The sequence below is a fragment of the Manis javanica genome, chromosome 2, assembly GCF_040802235.1.
Source record: "Manis javanica isolate MJ-LG chromosome 2, MJ_LKY, whole genome shotgun sequence".
In the NCBI taxonomy this organism is placed as follows: Eukaryota; Metazoa; Chordata; class Mammalia; order Pholidota; family Manidae; genus Manis; species Manis javanica.
This window is the reverse complement of record NC_133157.1, coordinates 210,053,489-210,068,666: the sequence shown is the minus strand read 5'-3', so window position 1 is coordinate 210,068,666 and position 15,178 is coordinate 210,053,489. Positions and strand designations below refer to the sequence as shown.

Here is a 15,178-nt window from a genome sequence, read left to right as displayed (position 1 = left end):
CCATGCAGAGGTGTGTTCTCCTGCAAGAACAGCGCTCCTTCATGCTTTCTGGACCTTCTGCTGGCTTCCTTTTCCTGTGCAGGGCATAGGCAGCAGCCTCTGGGTCTGGTCCGGTTAGCTGCACACTGGGAGAAGACTGTGTGGTTGCTGTGGGCGGGGCTGCTCCCCAGCTGGTCTGCATTAGTGGCTGGTCATCCAGTTTGCTTGCCACACTGGTGGGGGGAATGAATGGCAGGCTGCTTATTACAGTGAGGGGTTCGGAGCTGCATTGCCACCCAGGGGATTAGGGTGCCTGAAGTTCCTTAAAATTCCAGCCTGCTGGGCTGAGTGTGCTGGTACGATTTTGTCCACCTGTTAAACCCTTGTCCCTTTAAGACTTTTAAAGCGCCTGCTTTTCTTTTGTCCCAGGGGAGCTGGCTATGGGGATCCACTCGCATCCCTGTCTCAGATTTTACTTTTCTGTTTCTCTAATATCCAGTACACCATGCAATGTGTGTCTGTGCTCCCTGTGCAGATTACTAGGGCTGGTTATTTAGCAGTCCTGTGCTTCCACTCCCTCCCCACTCTGATTCTTTTCCTCCTGCTGGTGAGCTGGGGTCGGGGGAGTGTTCGGGTCCCACCAGGTCATGACTTTGTATCTTACCCTTTTTGTGAGATGCTGAGTTCTCGCAAATGTAGTGTAGCCTGCCTGTTATACTGTATCTTACAGTCTCTCTTTTAGGAATTGTTGTATTTGCTATATTTTAAAAATATATATGGTTTTGGGAGGAGATTTCCACTGCCCTATTCACCCTGCCATCTTGAGCACCCCTTGAAGTATCTTTATATACAGTCTTATATTGATTTCAAATATACAACACTGGTTTAACAGTTACCCATAGTATTAAATCGTCATCCCCACTAGTGTGGTTACTATCTGTCAATGTTTCACTAATTTTAACATTATAGCTTTTTAGAGTATTTGAGGTATATTTACCCTTAATTAATTAAATTTTAAAGTTATTAATATACTTGGGAGTGTTTTGCTTATTAGTGTTGAAGGTTATCTGAGCAGGTATTTGAAGTGCTTATTGAAAAAAAGCAAATGCATTAGATTTACAATTGCCCCTTTAAAATGTTTAAAGGAATTTCTATTAAGTTTGTAAAAGGGACTTATTTTTAAAGGGATTTTAGTCTGTTCAATTGGAGTTTATCAAAGTAATAAAAGGCCCTCTTATTTTATATGAAAATTTACTAGACTTATAAAGATTTAGTTGAACTTAAAAAACTTTAATGAAAACTAGGCCTCTGCATTTGTTACTTTTTCAACTATCATTAATTTTTAATGAAGCAGCTATAAATAGTTCTATGCACATAAACTCACACTGATTCTTATTCTAGTTGAGTATAAGTATATAATTATAAGTGAGATTGTCAAAAGCATTTTATGAATGTATGTGTGGGTTTATTAATTCATTCAGCACCAACATGGTGCTAGGTACTATAGGTAGGCCTAGTCCTAAGCAAGAATATAATGTAACAAAGTCCACTTTCAAAAAAGTGTTATGGCAGAAGAGATTTACTCAATTGGATGCAGCTTCAATGAGGAGGTGGCTCTATGGAGGAACAGATGCTTATTAACACCATTCTAGGTAGATGGAACAGCTTGAACAAAGCATACATGGGATATTTAGGCAAAGATGAGATTTTGTGATCCTGGTGGAAGTTAAAAAAAAATTATCTCTAGTTACTCTTACGTGCCTTTTTTAAACAAAAATCATTTTCTAATGGAGAGTTAATGGCAGGGTCAGAGTGTATTCCAGAGGAAATGTATTGAGTAAGTCGGTCACTCACAAGTTAGTCACCTGAGCAAATCACACCTAAGTGGAAATGCAGTGCAATTCCTAACCCTATCCTCAGACCCTGCTCACTCAGGGAGTCAGAATTGTTAGCATTTATTGAACTTACTATGTGCCCAGCTCTAAGCACTTAACATGTATCAGTTCATTTAACCCTCACAACCATAAGAGATAGATTTATTACCACCATTTTGAAGTCAAGGAAATTGAGGCAGAAAGGGGTTAAGAAGATGACAAAGGTAAGTGGCAGGACCAGGATCTGAACCTTGCGTGGGCCATTACCTCTTTCTGGAACGATCATGCCCTCATTGTCTCAGGTTGGCTCCTGGTCATCTTTCAGGTCTTAGCTTCAAAATCACTTCCTTAGAGAAGCCCCCTAGCTCAGTTTCTCTTGAACAGATTCCCCTTGTTCTTCTGTAATTCAGACCCTTATTTATTCCCTTCCTAGCACTTCTTATGAATTAAAATTTTTTCCTACTTTATTTATTTACTTTTCCCACTAGAATCTAAGTTCCATTAAGGTAGGGACCGTATATCTGTCTTGTTCATCTCCTATTCCCAGTGCCTTGTACAGGATATAGCATATAGTAGCTGTTCAATAAATGGGTCCATTAATATATAAACTGATATTGACTTCACAGTTCATTCTTCCCTAGTCATTCTGCTACACACATAGTAAGTGGGAATATCCCATTTAAGCATAATACTGTATTATTGACTCAGGTTGTTACTCAGCAGCAAGCTTTTCTGTGTATGCCTAGAATTTTTACAACAATGATAACCAGTTTCTTGGAGAAGGAAGAGTAAGCCTCACCATACAGAAAATAAACATACTCAGCAGGATAAAAACCAGTTTGAATTGACACACACCAAAAATTCACCAGTGTGTGTTGTTGGAGAAACATTTATTACAATTAAGTGTCAAAAATTTTTACAAAAATATGCCACTGTCTGGTACAAACAGCTATAAAAAAATCAGTTCATCATGCAAGAAAAGTGTGCCAATAATTTATACAGATGGACTCAGCTCACACAATAGTAAATAAACATCTTTGCATGTAATTGGTCTAACCTTATATTTTTAGTTACAATGTTCAACCCCCTATAGTATTTTTCATTAAAAAAGCAAAGCTTCTAAGCTTAGGACATGGACTTTATATACATCCCCTTTGGCTGGGGTAATTGGCACTTGGTAAAGATGGTGCCAAGAGCTCTCAAGTGCAGAGCACTGCTTGGAGCCTTCTGTTTAACAGACCTACCTGTTCATCATTAATTAAACAAACATTTCTGTACTCAAAGACAGAAAAAGTCATGTTCAAACTTCAGAATTAATGCTGTAGCAAATGGAGTTTCAAGAAGTTCAGAATTTTAGAGCAGCCATCCATTTTTGGACAAATGGAGAAGGGCCTAAGTTTTGGGAAACTTTTCCGGAAGTTTTGTTTGCTGAGTGAGTTCAACGACACTTTGAAAAAATGTCCAGTAGACAAAGTCACAAATATTTGTGGTCCCTTCTCTTTGCTGCCTCTTGGAATAATTCCCCTCTGCTTGATGAAGATGAGGCTTAGCAGAATGTGAACTTCCACTGGGATAGAAGCTCACCAGATTTCACAGCAGGTATCCGAGAATGGGGAAATGGACAGGATGGACTAAATGTACCTCTTAGTCTAAGGGGAGAGGAAATGATTCCTGCTTGGTTACCATCAGAACCTCAGTTTCTAGAAAGCAAGCTGACTCCTCAGCTGCTATCTGTCTTTAGGGTCCCCTTTATAATTAAGTTATAAGTACCCAGGGAAAAATGAATTTGTCAAAATACCCCACTTGTTTTAGGAAGAGAAGATTGTATGCACTAGAATGTTGTGCTCACAACAGCATCAGAGGTTTATAAAAATGTTAAGTGGCTCCTTAACTTCTCCAGGAAGAATCAGGGACTTAAAATATTTGGAAAAGTTAATGGCCAGATGCCTAACAGTGGACCCGTGCGCTTGCCTTCCACAGTGAAGATCTTGAGAAGAATCACATGGGGTGTCATTATGTTTCCAGCCACAGCAAAAGGTACTGGGGCAGGGGACACAAAGTCAAGGCCTCAGAAAACCCCAGGTTTATACGCAGGTCCACCACCAAGTATCTGGTGGGCTGAGGCATGACTCCTGAATATTCTAGACCCCTTACTTCATCTTGAAAGGCTGGCAGAGTGCCAGACTCCACCATCTCTAACCTCCCTTCCAATGCTAGAGTCTGGGGTAGGAGTTTCCTTCCCTTGGAAAACCATAGAGGGTTTATTGTCCTTAACAAAACAGAGAAGAAAGCGTCTACAGAAAACACTGAGTTTAAAGGAATTACGACCTTGTTTATTGAAGACATCAAGGGCCCAAGATATATCAAAGAGCCATGTCTCTGAATTTGCCTACAGGTTCAGGGTGTTTCTGAGGTCTGTTTAAACACTAATAGGATTTTAGGCCAGCATCCAGTCAGAAGGGATGGTTCACAGACTCAGACAGTTGGAAACAGATTAAAAAAAAAAAAGTCAACATAGAAAATGATGATATAGTTAGTTAAAAAAATTCACCCATAAAATTACAGTTTAAAAAATGCACACATAAAATAGAGAGTTTGCATAGCAGGACATTATTGTCTGAAAGCCTGGCAGAAAAATATAAACTCAGGTGCATGTCTTATGATAAACATTGTATTGAACACTAAGAATGATACACTGTTGAACATGTCTTGTAATGATTGACCTTCTTATAAATCACAGTACTTGCTTGGAAAAATACAATTCTAAGCTCTTTCTCTTCTCCCACATAAAAACAACAGAAACAAGGAGCCTCTGCTAATTCCAAGTTCTTCATGAAAAAGTTTTTGAAACCACAAAAATGGAAACTGTGGCAATAACATGCTCATAACTTTACCTTGCTGTTACCAAATAAACCCCGCTTTTGCACTGAGAGTTTTGTAAACCCACCCTGTCTAAAATATCTGAGCCCTTCAATGTAAGATTGATCATCACTAAACAGATGTCATCTCACAGCTGACACTCTGGGTATGTTTTTACCTGGGAGTTTTCTCTCACTTGTCCCATGTGACTGATCCATCCACTCAAAGTAACAATGTTGAGTAATATTGCAATCTAGTTTAAGATGTCATTCGACTTCTTTTCTGGATATTGCAATAAAGTGAGCACTCCTAAACTTCACATATTCCCCTTTCCCCAAATGCCTACTCTCAAGAGACTCCAGGCTCCTTGCTCAGAAACCTATAAGTTGGACCAAATCATAATATCCTTGCTCACACTGTCCTCTTTCCTTCCCTTGAGGTCCAAATTACTTTATATTTGATGTCAATTTTAAATTCTACATTACAGGGTTGGTGTGAGGGTAGAAAAGTAGATCAAAGAGAGTAGAGCATTCTGTCTCTCCCAGCAACTTCCATTGTCATGTCCCTTCTGGCTTTTAGACCAACGGTTGTGAGACAGGGATTCTTCACTTTTTTTTTAAGCTTGTCCTGGGAGGGTTTGCTAGTAGAAATTCTACAGATGATGAGTGCCCAGGGAACAAGAATTTTCTTTTCAACTCACTTTACTTGTATGTGAGGCTCTAGCCATGCTTAACTGCTACCATGCAGTGCCTGCACAGATGCTCTACACCCTCCACGCTCTTCCCCCTTGCTCTCACACAAACCACAGCCATCAAAGATTTGCCATTTCTATTCCTTTCTCTCTCCCTCTCCACCTGCCATTTCCTTCCTTTTTCTTCTCTTCCAATGGAGAAGAACCACAAGTGTTTCTTTTTTTCTTAAAGGATGTCCTTGACTCAGTCACAGACCACCTCCAGAAATGCCAAATGAGACGGGGAGAGCCCAGGGGCACCACCTAGGTAAACATTTCAAAAATTAAGCCTGTCATTTGTGGTAGGGGTCATCTGGCCCAGCTACACCTGCTGCATGGTATAGTAAGATGTGCACTCAGAGCATTGCAGACAGTCCAGATGAGACAGGTTTGCCAGTTTTGTGCTGAGAGTCCAAAGAAGGCAACATTCCTGGGACCACAAACTGCAGGTACTGAGGACTTCCCACCAACTCGATCAGCGCAAAGGGGCAGAGGTTATGAGTTGGTGGGGAGATGTGATGACCATAAATGCTTAAACCTAAAAATGTCAGTTTCCAGAGCTTTCAAGCAAAATAAAACCAGCTCCATCCCACATCTTTAAGGAAGCTGAGACATCTGAGAGAACCTATCTGAATTATGGAAGAACTAGCTTCTTATTTGGCAACCAAGGTCCTGCAGGCTCAATGTGACTTTACTTGGAGTGGGGGTGCAGGGGGGTAGGGGGGAGTAGCAAAACCCCTTAGATATTACAGTGGTTTGTGGCCCTCCAAAGCTCAACCTTACCCAGTAATATTCTTTACTTTTTTTCATTAGAGAGAATTTAAATTCAATTTAATTTTTTCTTCTTAGAGGAGTAATATGAAAATAAATATTAAAGAACCCTGGTGCAGGTACAAACATTGCAGAGTGAGGAGCACTGACTGGTGGTTGGCTTCTGCTCAGAATGCTGGTTATTTAGGTTGTGTTATCAGGTACAGGCATGAAGAGGCCCTGGCTGGTCCTCTGGATTGTTCCTGTACATGCTTAACCATCTTTCTCCTCTTCAGGGCACCCCAAGATTCAACCCCTAAGAATATACTGTTTCTTAACATGTATGTGAATCAAGTTTCTATTTCAGGCTCACATATTTACCAAGGGCATGCAGGATGACAATGTCATTTGAAAAAAAAAAGAAAGGGCAAAGCAAATACAACTTCAAAAATATGTACATTGTAGAAAAGCAAAATTCTATAACAAGTAAAAAACAAAAACATATACCCCCACCCCAGCCCCACCACCACCACTCCCAGGAATATTTGACAATAAGCTCATTAAGTCCTGAGGTTTCCTTACTTCCATGTAATTACCTGCTGATATTTGCCTAGCAAGATCCCCTGGGGTATGGAGCATGTTTAGGATGAACTCACAGGACCTCTGTTCCCTATTTGGCTGGAACTCCAGGTCTTATTTCATCACCCCTGCAAGGTTGACTGAATTTTGATGTTGGACATAAAGAAAAGAAAGCTCCTCAGCTCATCACCCGCCAAGAGGAACAGCAGACGGTAAACTGTTTAGCTGATACGTAAAACCTGTTTTACAAGCCTTTATCAGCACTCTGGCTCCAACCAGTCCACAGAGATAGCTTATCCATGAAGCTACTCCGAGAAGCCCAGACAAGCCAAAAAGTTAAACAGGAATGACTCTTCACAGCTATTGGGTGACTAATTCTCTCTTTTCTGTGGCAGGCCTTCCTCTGGGACTGTTTTTAATTGGCCTTATGTTGCCCTGAACGAGCTACAACATAAAAGGAAAAGAGGCGTATGTGTTTTTGGGTTGTTCTAGAAAACAGGCGACTCCGAAGGGTGCCCTAGGCACCTAAAAAGGAAATCTGAAACATTAGGATTGCTTTCCAAACCCCTTTCTATTTTAAATCACTTTTTATATGATGAAAAGACAAGAAAAACAGACACTGCCTAGTGGACAACGCACTTTGTCAAAGAGAGCACTGCAGGCTTTCCGAGGTAGACTATTGTGTGATATCTTCGCCAGATGAGGCCCTGCCCAGGCGTGTTTAAGCTGGGTGACGCTTCCTTTGCCTTTTCAAAACAAACCCCAAATCAAAACCAAAGCCCAGGGATTTCTCATATGTATTTTTCTTCTTTAAAACAAATTTACACATTGTAAACAAAGAGTGTTCTATCTTGTATGTGAATTTTGCCATTTTCTTCCACGTCTCTGGGGAACTATAAAGGAGTTTCAATGAACATCAAAAGAATTCAATTTTCACTGATGCAACAGAATTCCTGCCTCTATAGTCTTGCTGACAAATCATTAGGAAAAAAGTTTATTTACAGTATTTCTGTTTTTCCATACCAATTCTAATGAGAAGTCCATATTCTTAAATTCCCAGCTAGGACCTGTATCTTTCCCCTCCAATGTCCTCTCAATGACTTATCTTAGAAGTTTCGAGCCAATGTTTAAAATGTACACTATTTACAAATGAAGTGTCCAAACTCTGTATTCCCAGCCATCCAATCAGCAGGGGAACCCTTCCAAAGTGGTGTCATGTGCTGGGATTCAGAACTTGAATAAGTTGATAAAGTCCTGGGGTGAAAGTGAAACGGAGCAGCTCTGCGGGTTATTGGCTGTGCACGGGTGGTCAGTGCCCTGGAAAGGAACATCATGGTCAGGTTTGAGCTCTCAGAAGCATCTCACTGGCTTGTAGCACTGAAAGGCATTGCCCAACCTCAAAACAACATTCCACTGCTCTGGAAAAACTTAAGAGCTTTGTGTGCGTGCGTGCGTGCGTGCGCGTGTGTGTGTGTGTACCTGTGCACAAAGAGATGGGAGAACTTGGGGGTAGGTGTGTTGCAGAAAAAATATACATTGGGGGCAAAGGAAGTTAAGATTTTGAGTATTTTTCTTCCCAGGGACTAGATCAGTTTTGCCATCATCTTTAGCTGGGGCTGCAATCATGAAAAGTAGGGAAGGATTTGGCATTGCCATTCTGGTGCTCTTGTCTCTTAGGGGCTGCGATGGGGTGGGCTGGGGGGGTCTGTGGCAGCCACCTCGAGACACATACCTTCCAAGAAAGAATGTGACAATGTTTGCAAAGCTGAAGGGTGTCTCCATACTGTTCTCTCCGTGGGTAACATCGCACAAGTTTAAAATACATTTTCTTCCAATCCAGCTGGCCTTTGTCTGACAAAATCAATCGCTTGCGGATCTAAATATCAAACAAATAAAAGTAGTTGCAGGAGAGTTCATCAAGAAGACGCTTTGTGGTTTTCTGGTTCTGAAAAGTTCTGTTCATGTCACCTTTCCCCCTTTTCCATCTGTACCCTGCAATAGCCAGGGAAAAAAATAGACAAGATAAAAAGAAACACCTTCTGGGCCAGTTAAACCCAGTTAAACCCAAGCTGATTAACAGTCTTTAAGAGAAGCAAGTGTCTGGTCACATCTTCCTGGTGACTCCTAGTAAACTACCACTGGTAATCCTTTAATGTTTAGGTGATCTCAGTAAACTTAAATCTTCTTTGCTACAGGCTTGAGTGATTATTTACAGGGAGATGCGTAATTGCTTGGTACAGTGGCTCTATTTCCTATTTAATATTGGTGGCTTACATGAGCAGAACTTGATGAACTCACACATCTATATAAAGAAACTGGGGAAAAACCCCGAGGCAGCATGAAGAGGGGAGGCACGCCTAGAGCTGGTGTCGGGCCAAATTCAAATTCAAGGCCAGTTTTCTCACCTGGAGAGGCACTTTACTAATTTGGATATGACACAGCCATTGTGGGCTTAGTCTCTTCATCTGTTTCACGTGAGCATAATGATACCCTTCCCTGGGCTGTGAGAATAAAATGAAGTAATATCTGTAAAAGTGCTTTATAAAATATCATAAAATTAAGTTAGTTTTTGTAAGTTACTTTAGAAAAGAAGGTTTGGTGCCACTTTATGAATTTTTTTTGAACAAGTTGTAGAGTGTGAGTTGGTTAAAATTTTTGTTTCCCATTAAAACCACCTATAAAGAAATCCCCTCACATACATTATTTAGAAACTCCTTGGACTGTTTTTTCCTGTCAACCAGGGAGCCCTGGAGAGAGGGGAACCCACACATCATGCTTAAGAGGAACACCATGGAAGTCTGCGGGGGGAGGGTGGGCAGAAAAGGGAGGGGGATGCCTACTGGGCCCCACTGACCTGGCGCTCTGAGAAGTGGTACTGACAGAGCCTCTTCCACAGGAGACGGTCCTCGCTGAGCACATGCAGGTCGGGGGCCACCTGGCCCAGGCTGACCAGGTCCCGCCCATCGCTCAGCCTCTGCATGATGTTGAGTTGTAAGCACAGAGGCAGGTCAGTGAAGGTGAGGCCTTTGAAGGCAGGCTGTGGGGAGAAGGGTGACGATGAGTTGTAAGCTGCGGGGGCAGAGGGCAGCAGTTCACCAAGTGACGCCCTCCAGGGCTGCAGCCATCCCCTCATCCTCCACTAGCAATTCTCCCTGCCCTAAATGCAGAAACAGGACTGATGGGTGAGACCCATGAAGAATAGCCTGGAGCAGCTCAAGCTGAATGATGCCAGAGGGATTTTCGTGTTTCACAAAGCTTTATACTTTTAAAGATCCTCCAAATAGCAGATGTTGGATTCCTGTGCTTCAATTTACTCAGTTCACTCAATTACAAAATTCTCTATCTCCCTCCAGGGGTCACTGCACTGGACAGGGTGCCCTGCCTGCCAACCCAGCCTCAGATCCCACTGTCCCCCTTGTGACCACTGGTCTCTCCAAGCAGGTTTTCTTGCTGGCATCCAGCACGCTGCCCACTAGGCCCGTCCTCTGCCTAGTCCTCTCTGCCCTCCTCAGATCCAGTTCAAACCCACTTCCTCTGAAAGGCCTTTTCTGCTTTTGTGACTACCTTAGGCTTTATTCATTGCATCTTCCTAGAATTCCTCAGATCTCTTTCAGATATTTATTGCAAAAATCTCCCTTTTGTTAAGTAATGCAAAACTTTTCTAAAAGAAACCTTGACTGGAATATTCCAGCTAAAATGTAAGTGCCTTCGAGGCAGGAATTTTTGTCTTTTTTCATTGCTTTGTCCTTAGAGTCTAGAAGAATGCCTGGCATACACTAGGCGCTCAATAAATATTGGGTGGTGGTGGTGGTGAATGGAACCCAAATAAATAAGTAGGCAAAACAACAAAAGGGCCCTGTATCAGGGTGTGTAATTGTGCTTTGGGAATGGCTGGCCCAGAATGCATGGCCCAACTGCCGCCATCCACAGGGGCATCTCTAGTCAAACCTATGACTCCATAGAACATTTTGAAAACTCCTTGTCTGTGGATAAAATATTGACCGTTAGTCCTGAGGTTTTTCAGGATTGTCTTCTATTACATTCCTGAACTTATATTTAAACCCTTTATTGTTTAAATTTTGATGAGCTCGTATTACCCTACCTAGACCTAGGTCCTTGAAGGCAGGGTCTAATTTCATATCCCTGCAGACTAGCCCAGCACAAATGACTTCTTTTGAGGGCAAGAAACTCAGAAACATAAGCAAATAATTATTGAACAAAATGTTTAATGCTATCAAGGAGTTAAGCACAAAGTGCTCTGGGAACAGTCTGTACACAGTAGATCCTCACTAGTTATTTGCTGATATCTCTTGAACAGCAACTGGATGCTGCCATTTGGATAAGAAGTCAGCACAAATCACCTGAGAATGTACTTTGTCCTTCTTATGCTAGTCCTGATGTTTGACTTGATTGATTACTTGATTTTTGACTATTGACATTTTTAGCTCAGTGTTCTGTCCTCTCTGTGGGGAGTTACAGGGAAAAAAAACAGGATGAAGAAACCCTTCCTTAGCTCAGGGAAAACATTCTGGGAATGGGTATCAAATTCCCTCCCCAAGTTCCTAGGGAACTAAACTTGGTTTGAGGCACATCAAAGCCCAAACACACAGGATTTCAGGGCGATACGCAGTCTTGGCAGTTCCCACCTGTGTCCCCTGAAAAGCAGGACAGGTGTATAGAGGGAAGGTGGCCGGGAGCCTTGGGAAGGGGGCCATGGAGAAGAAGGGGGGGTGGCATGGGAGGAAGGTGGGATGGACAAGCAGCATATATGGATCCCAGGTGCCTTGGGAAGTCTGGGCCTCAATTTCCCCATGTCCAACATGAATCAGTTTAGAAGACTCCGAAGGTCCCTTCCAGCTCCAACAACTGCAGATTTGGAGCAGCTTCAGCCTTGTAACTCATCAGATGTATCTATGACTTGACAGTTTATATTGGTCAGGCTGCTGGGCTGAACTTTCAATTGTTAGCGAAATCCAGGACTTCGCTGGACTGCTGAACGTCCTAGACCTGTTTGTCATTTATCATCTGCTGCTGATCATATGAGCTAATAAAACTGCCATGAGGTTTTCTTTTTGTTTCCAGCACTTCAAAGCATCTACTTTTTTGGTTAAAACTCCCAGGCCAATTATTACATGAACTCCTATTTAAGTCCACTTGGCAGAGTTCACTTTCAAATTTTCAGACCTGAACTTTTCCAAAATCCTTGCCCAGACCCCATGCTGAGCCCTCACTCCTGATACATGGTTAACTGCTTGCGTGCATTCTTCTTTTTGAATATAAACGTATTTTTAAAAGCCACTCTTGCCCCTCCCATTGAGCAGTTGACTAAAATCCTTTTATGTCCATCCTGCCCCCACTTGCTCCAACACTACTTTGCCCACAGTACAGTGATTCTATTTGATTTTTTCCCCTCCAAATCAGTTCTCTCAGTTTTTTTCCCCCTTCATCCTTTAATAATTATTTTTGCCAATAAAAATTGGCTCTACAGAATTATATATCATGTCTTGAAGGAAAATTAGTTTATGTGCTGAGAAGATACTGAAAGAACTTTGGCCAATACAAAGCAATTACGCTCTAAATGTCACCTTAACATTTTTGTGTAATAAACTGTTAAGTAAGTTTTTTTTTTTTTAATTTTGGCATCATTAATCCACAACTACATGAAAGACGCTATGTCCACTAAGCCACCCCCTCACCAAGTCACACCCCCACACCCCCACAGTCACCATCCATCAGTGCAGCAAGATGCTGCAAAATCCCCACCCGTCCCCTCCACGCTGCACAGCCCTCCCCACACCCCCCCACACCACACATGCCAATCATAATGCCCCCCTTTAGGTAAGTTTTAAAATATAGTCCAGACTGAAGTAACTAAGTCCTCTCTCAATCTTTCTTTCCTCTGGAGAGTTGGATATTTGTGTGAAAAGCTCTTCAGAGCTCCATGGGTTTCTAGCACTGCTCTCAAAATAATGCTGCTCAGAGCCAAGGAGGATTGGGAAGGAAGGCATAAGGGAGGAGGGGGCAGTGGGTAAAAGCACAGTCCCCATAGACAGGCCTGGGTTCAGTCCACATGCTGCACCTTACCTGTAGTGAGGCTTAGGCCAGACTATTCTCAACTACTCCATCTAATATTTCTCATTTATAAAATGAGGAAAAGCATATCCTATAGTGTTGCTGGACAGAGAGGATGAGATAAGCATAGAAGTATTTAGCATAGTGCCCAATAAATACTAGCTATTATAATAGCTCCTGCTTGTAATTATTCACTTGATGAGTTAATATATGTGAAGGACTTAGAACTGAGTGTCCACCGCCGACACATTTGCATACTGTGTCTCCATGCATTCTCCATGGTGGACGCTTCCTGATAAATAGCAAGAACACAAGCACTTTCTATATGTAAACTTACTAAATCTTACACCAGGGCTATGTGGTAGGCATTACTGCCCTATCATCCATACAGGACGTGTTCCAATCGTATTCCTCTTAACTCTGAACAAGTACTTCAGGCAGGGGGAGACATCCCTTCATTCATTCATTCATCTAAAATTTATTAGCTGCTTTCTGCTCTTGTGTAAGGTGGAGGCAAGAAAGGAGAGGCCAAGATGGTAGTGCCCTTTCTTTGTGGTGTTTATAAGCCAGTGGTGGAGACAGGAAAGTGAATATATGTATAATTTCAGATGGTAATAACTGCTCTGTAGAAGGTGAGATGATAGTGGCTCCAGCAGACTGGATGGGCAGAGGAGGCAGCAAGCTCAAAAGCCCTGAGGCAGGACCAAGCTTAGAATGTGCAGAGAATAGTTTGGCCTGGATGCAGGGCCATGAGCAGAGGGGAGAGCGAGATGAACGTCAGTGTTTGATCTGTCCTGTATGGGTTTTTATGGGATTTAAAAGGTCTGCAAAAAACTGGATTATTGAATGTGTAGTTGGAAGAAACCTGGGTTGAAAAAAAGTTTCAAAAGCACTGATGTTAAGAAACCTTCACCATTTTAGGACTGAGGAGACCAGGTTCTGGCCTTAGCTCTGGCCCTAATTGCTGTCAAACTCAGGGAAAGTCACTGGGTTTCTCTGGTCCCCTCTCCACTCTGGCACTATGAAGGTAAGAGCACCTACAATGGCTACCACCCAGAGTGTTTGTGTGTTGCAACCCCAGGGTTTCTAGGGAAGTAAGCTCATGGAAGTGCAAAATTCATGGGCAGTCATGGCCAAAAATCCAAATGGGTGCCCCAGAGTTGCTGGAGAGCACTTGAGACAAATGGGGCTTGCTTATTTATATCACTGGCTGGGTAACTGTCTCCCAGGCTTTGATAAAACAGTAAGTGTTAAGTCCAGGCTATAGAGAATACCAGAATTCAGGTAGGAGGTATACATGGGTTTTCTGTGAGAAATAAGCTCGGAGTTTGGGTCTCAAATTCACACTGTCCAACTATGCCTACACTTGAGAGATGGGGATGAGGTAAATTACTAGAATAAATCAGAAAAATGTTCATAATACCCACACTCTCTTAAAGTAATCAAATAATTGAGATGGCTTTTGGAAGATCCTCTGGGCTCATGCTCTGCTCCATGTGTGCAGGAGTGTGGCAGTGTGGGAGCTGTAGCCTAAGTGATTATAAGGGAGTCACATAACTGAGACTTCTAATTACTCCCTCTGCTTCAGAGCTTAAGAAACGAAGGCCCAGAGAGGTTACTAACAGTAAAGTGAAGGACAGTGCATTTTGAAAACTTCGTGGAGTGAAATATTTAAAAGAGGTCAAAGAGGTTTTCTCATGTTACTTTCTCGAGAGACGGGGCAGACCCAAACTTTCCTAGCTTGGGTCCCGGAACCACTTAAAACCGCAGTCAGTGATTAGATAAGCAGCCAAGTGCTGCGTGAGCTGCCTAAGTGTCTGCCCATTAGTGAGCCGTGTGAGATGACACCATGGATTGCTCACTTGTTTTGTGGGTCCTAGTCCTCCTGCTCAGTAGTAACAGGGCAAGAGTTGAGGGCCAAGTTAATACTTTAAAAGCCAAAAGCAACTACTGATAGTAGTTGAGCTGGTAATATAATGATATAGGCAGGGCCTTAAACATTTTTTTTGTTTTGTTTTGCTTTGAGTGAGAATTGCTCATCTCTTTTCTTATGTGTATGTTCACAGTCTTTAATCAAATACTTTGTCATAACCACTAATAACTGGAACTAGAATTTTAAAAGGTTGGTACCAGTTCTCCAAGCCACTGCCATCACAGCTCTGTTGTGTTGAAGGCAGCATTCTATGGCTGTGAACAGGTCATTGTTTAAGGGGAAATGGGCAAAGAGAGATCTCTGAATCTGCCTGAAGGTTTCAATGGTGTAGCCATCATTGCCCCTAAATTCAAGTTTCCAGTTTCCCCATGTTTCTGTTGGCTGTCATCTCACATACTTTGG

General features: G+C 42.3%; 1 protein-coding gene and 1 long non-coding RNA gene across 5 annotated transcripts in view; one reads left to right on the top strand and one right to left on the bottom strand.

Annotated features, from left to right (window-relative positions):
• Window positions 1-15,178, top strand: part of LOC108409632 (uncharacterized) — a 192,278-nt gene that overhangs the window by 46,246 nt on the left and 130,854 nt on the right. The gene's annotated exons all lie outside the window — the stretch shown is intronic.
• FBXO32 (F-box protein 32) overlaps window positions 7,551-15,178 on the bottom strand; it is a 29,448-nt gene continuing 21,820 nt past the window's right edge. For 2 of the 3 annotated variants that reach the window (XM_037003637.2, XM_073230108.1), the window contains exons 7-10: window positions 9,626-9,808; window positions 9,177-9,272; window positions 8,504-8,647; window positions 7,551-8,088 (exon numbers count right to left, since the gene is read on the bottom strand). In XM_037003637.2, the coding sequence (XP_036859532.1) occupies window positions 7,999-8,088; window positions 8,504-8,647; window positions 9,177-9,272; window positions 9,626-9,808 (513 nt within the window). In that variant the 3' untranslated portion in view covers window positions 7,551-7,998. The remainder of the gene's footprint in view (window positions 8,089-8,503; window positions 8,648-9,176; window positions 9,273-9,625; window positions 9,809-15,178) is intronic. The other variant, XM_037003638.2, reaches the window with a different exon arrangement.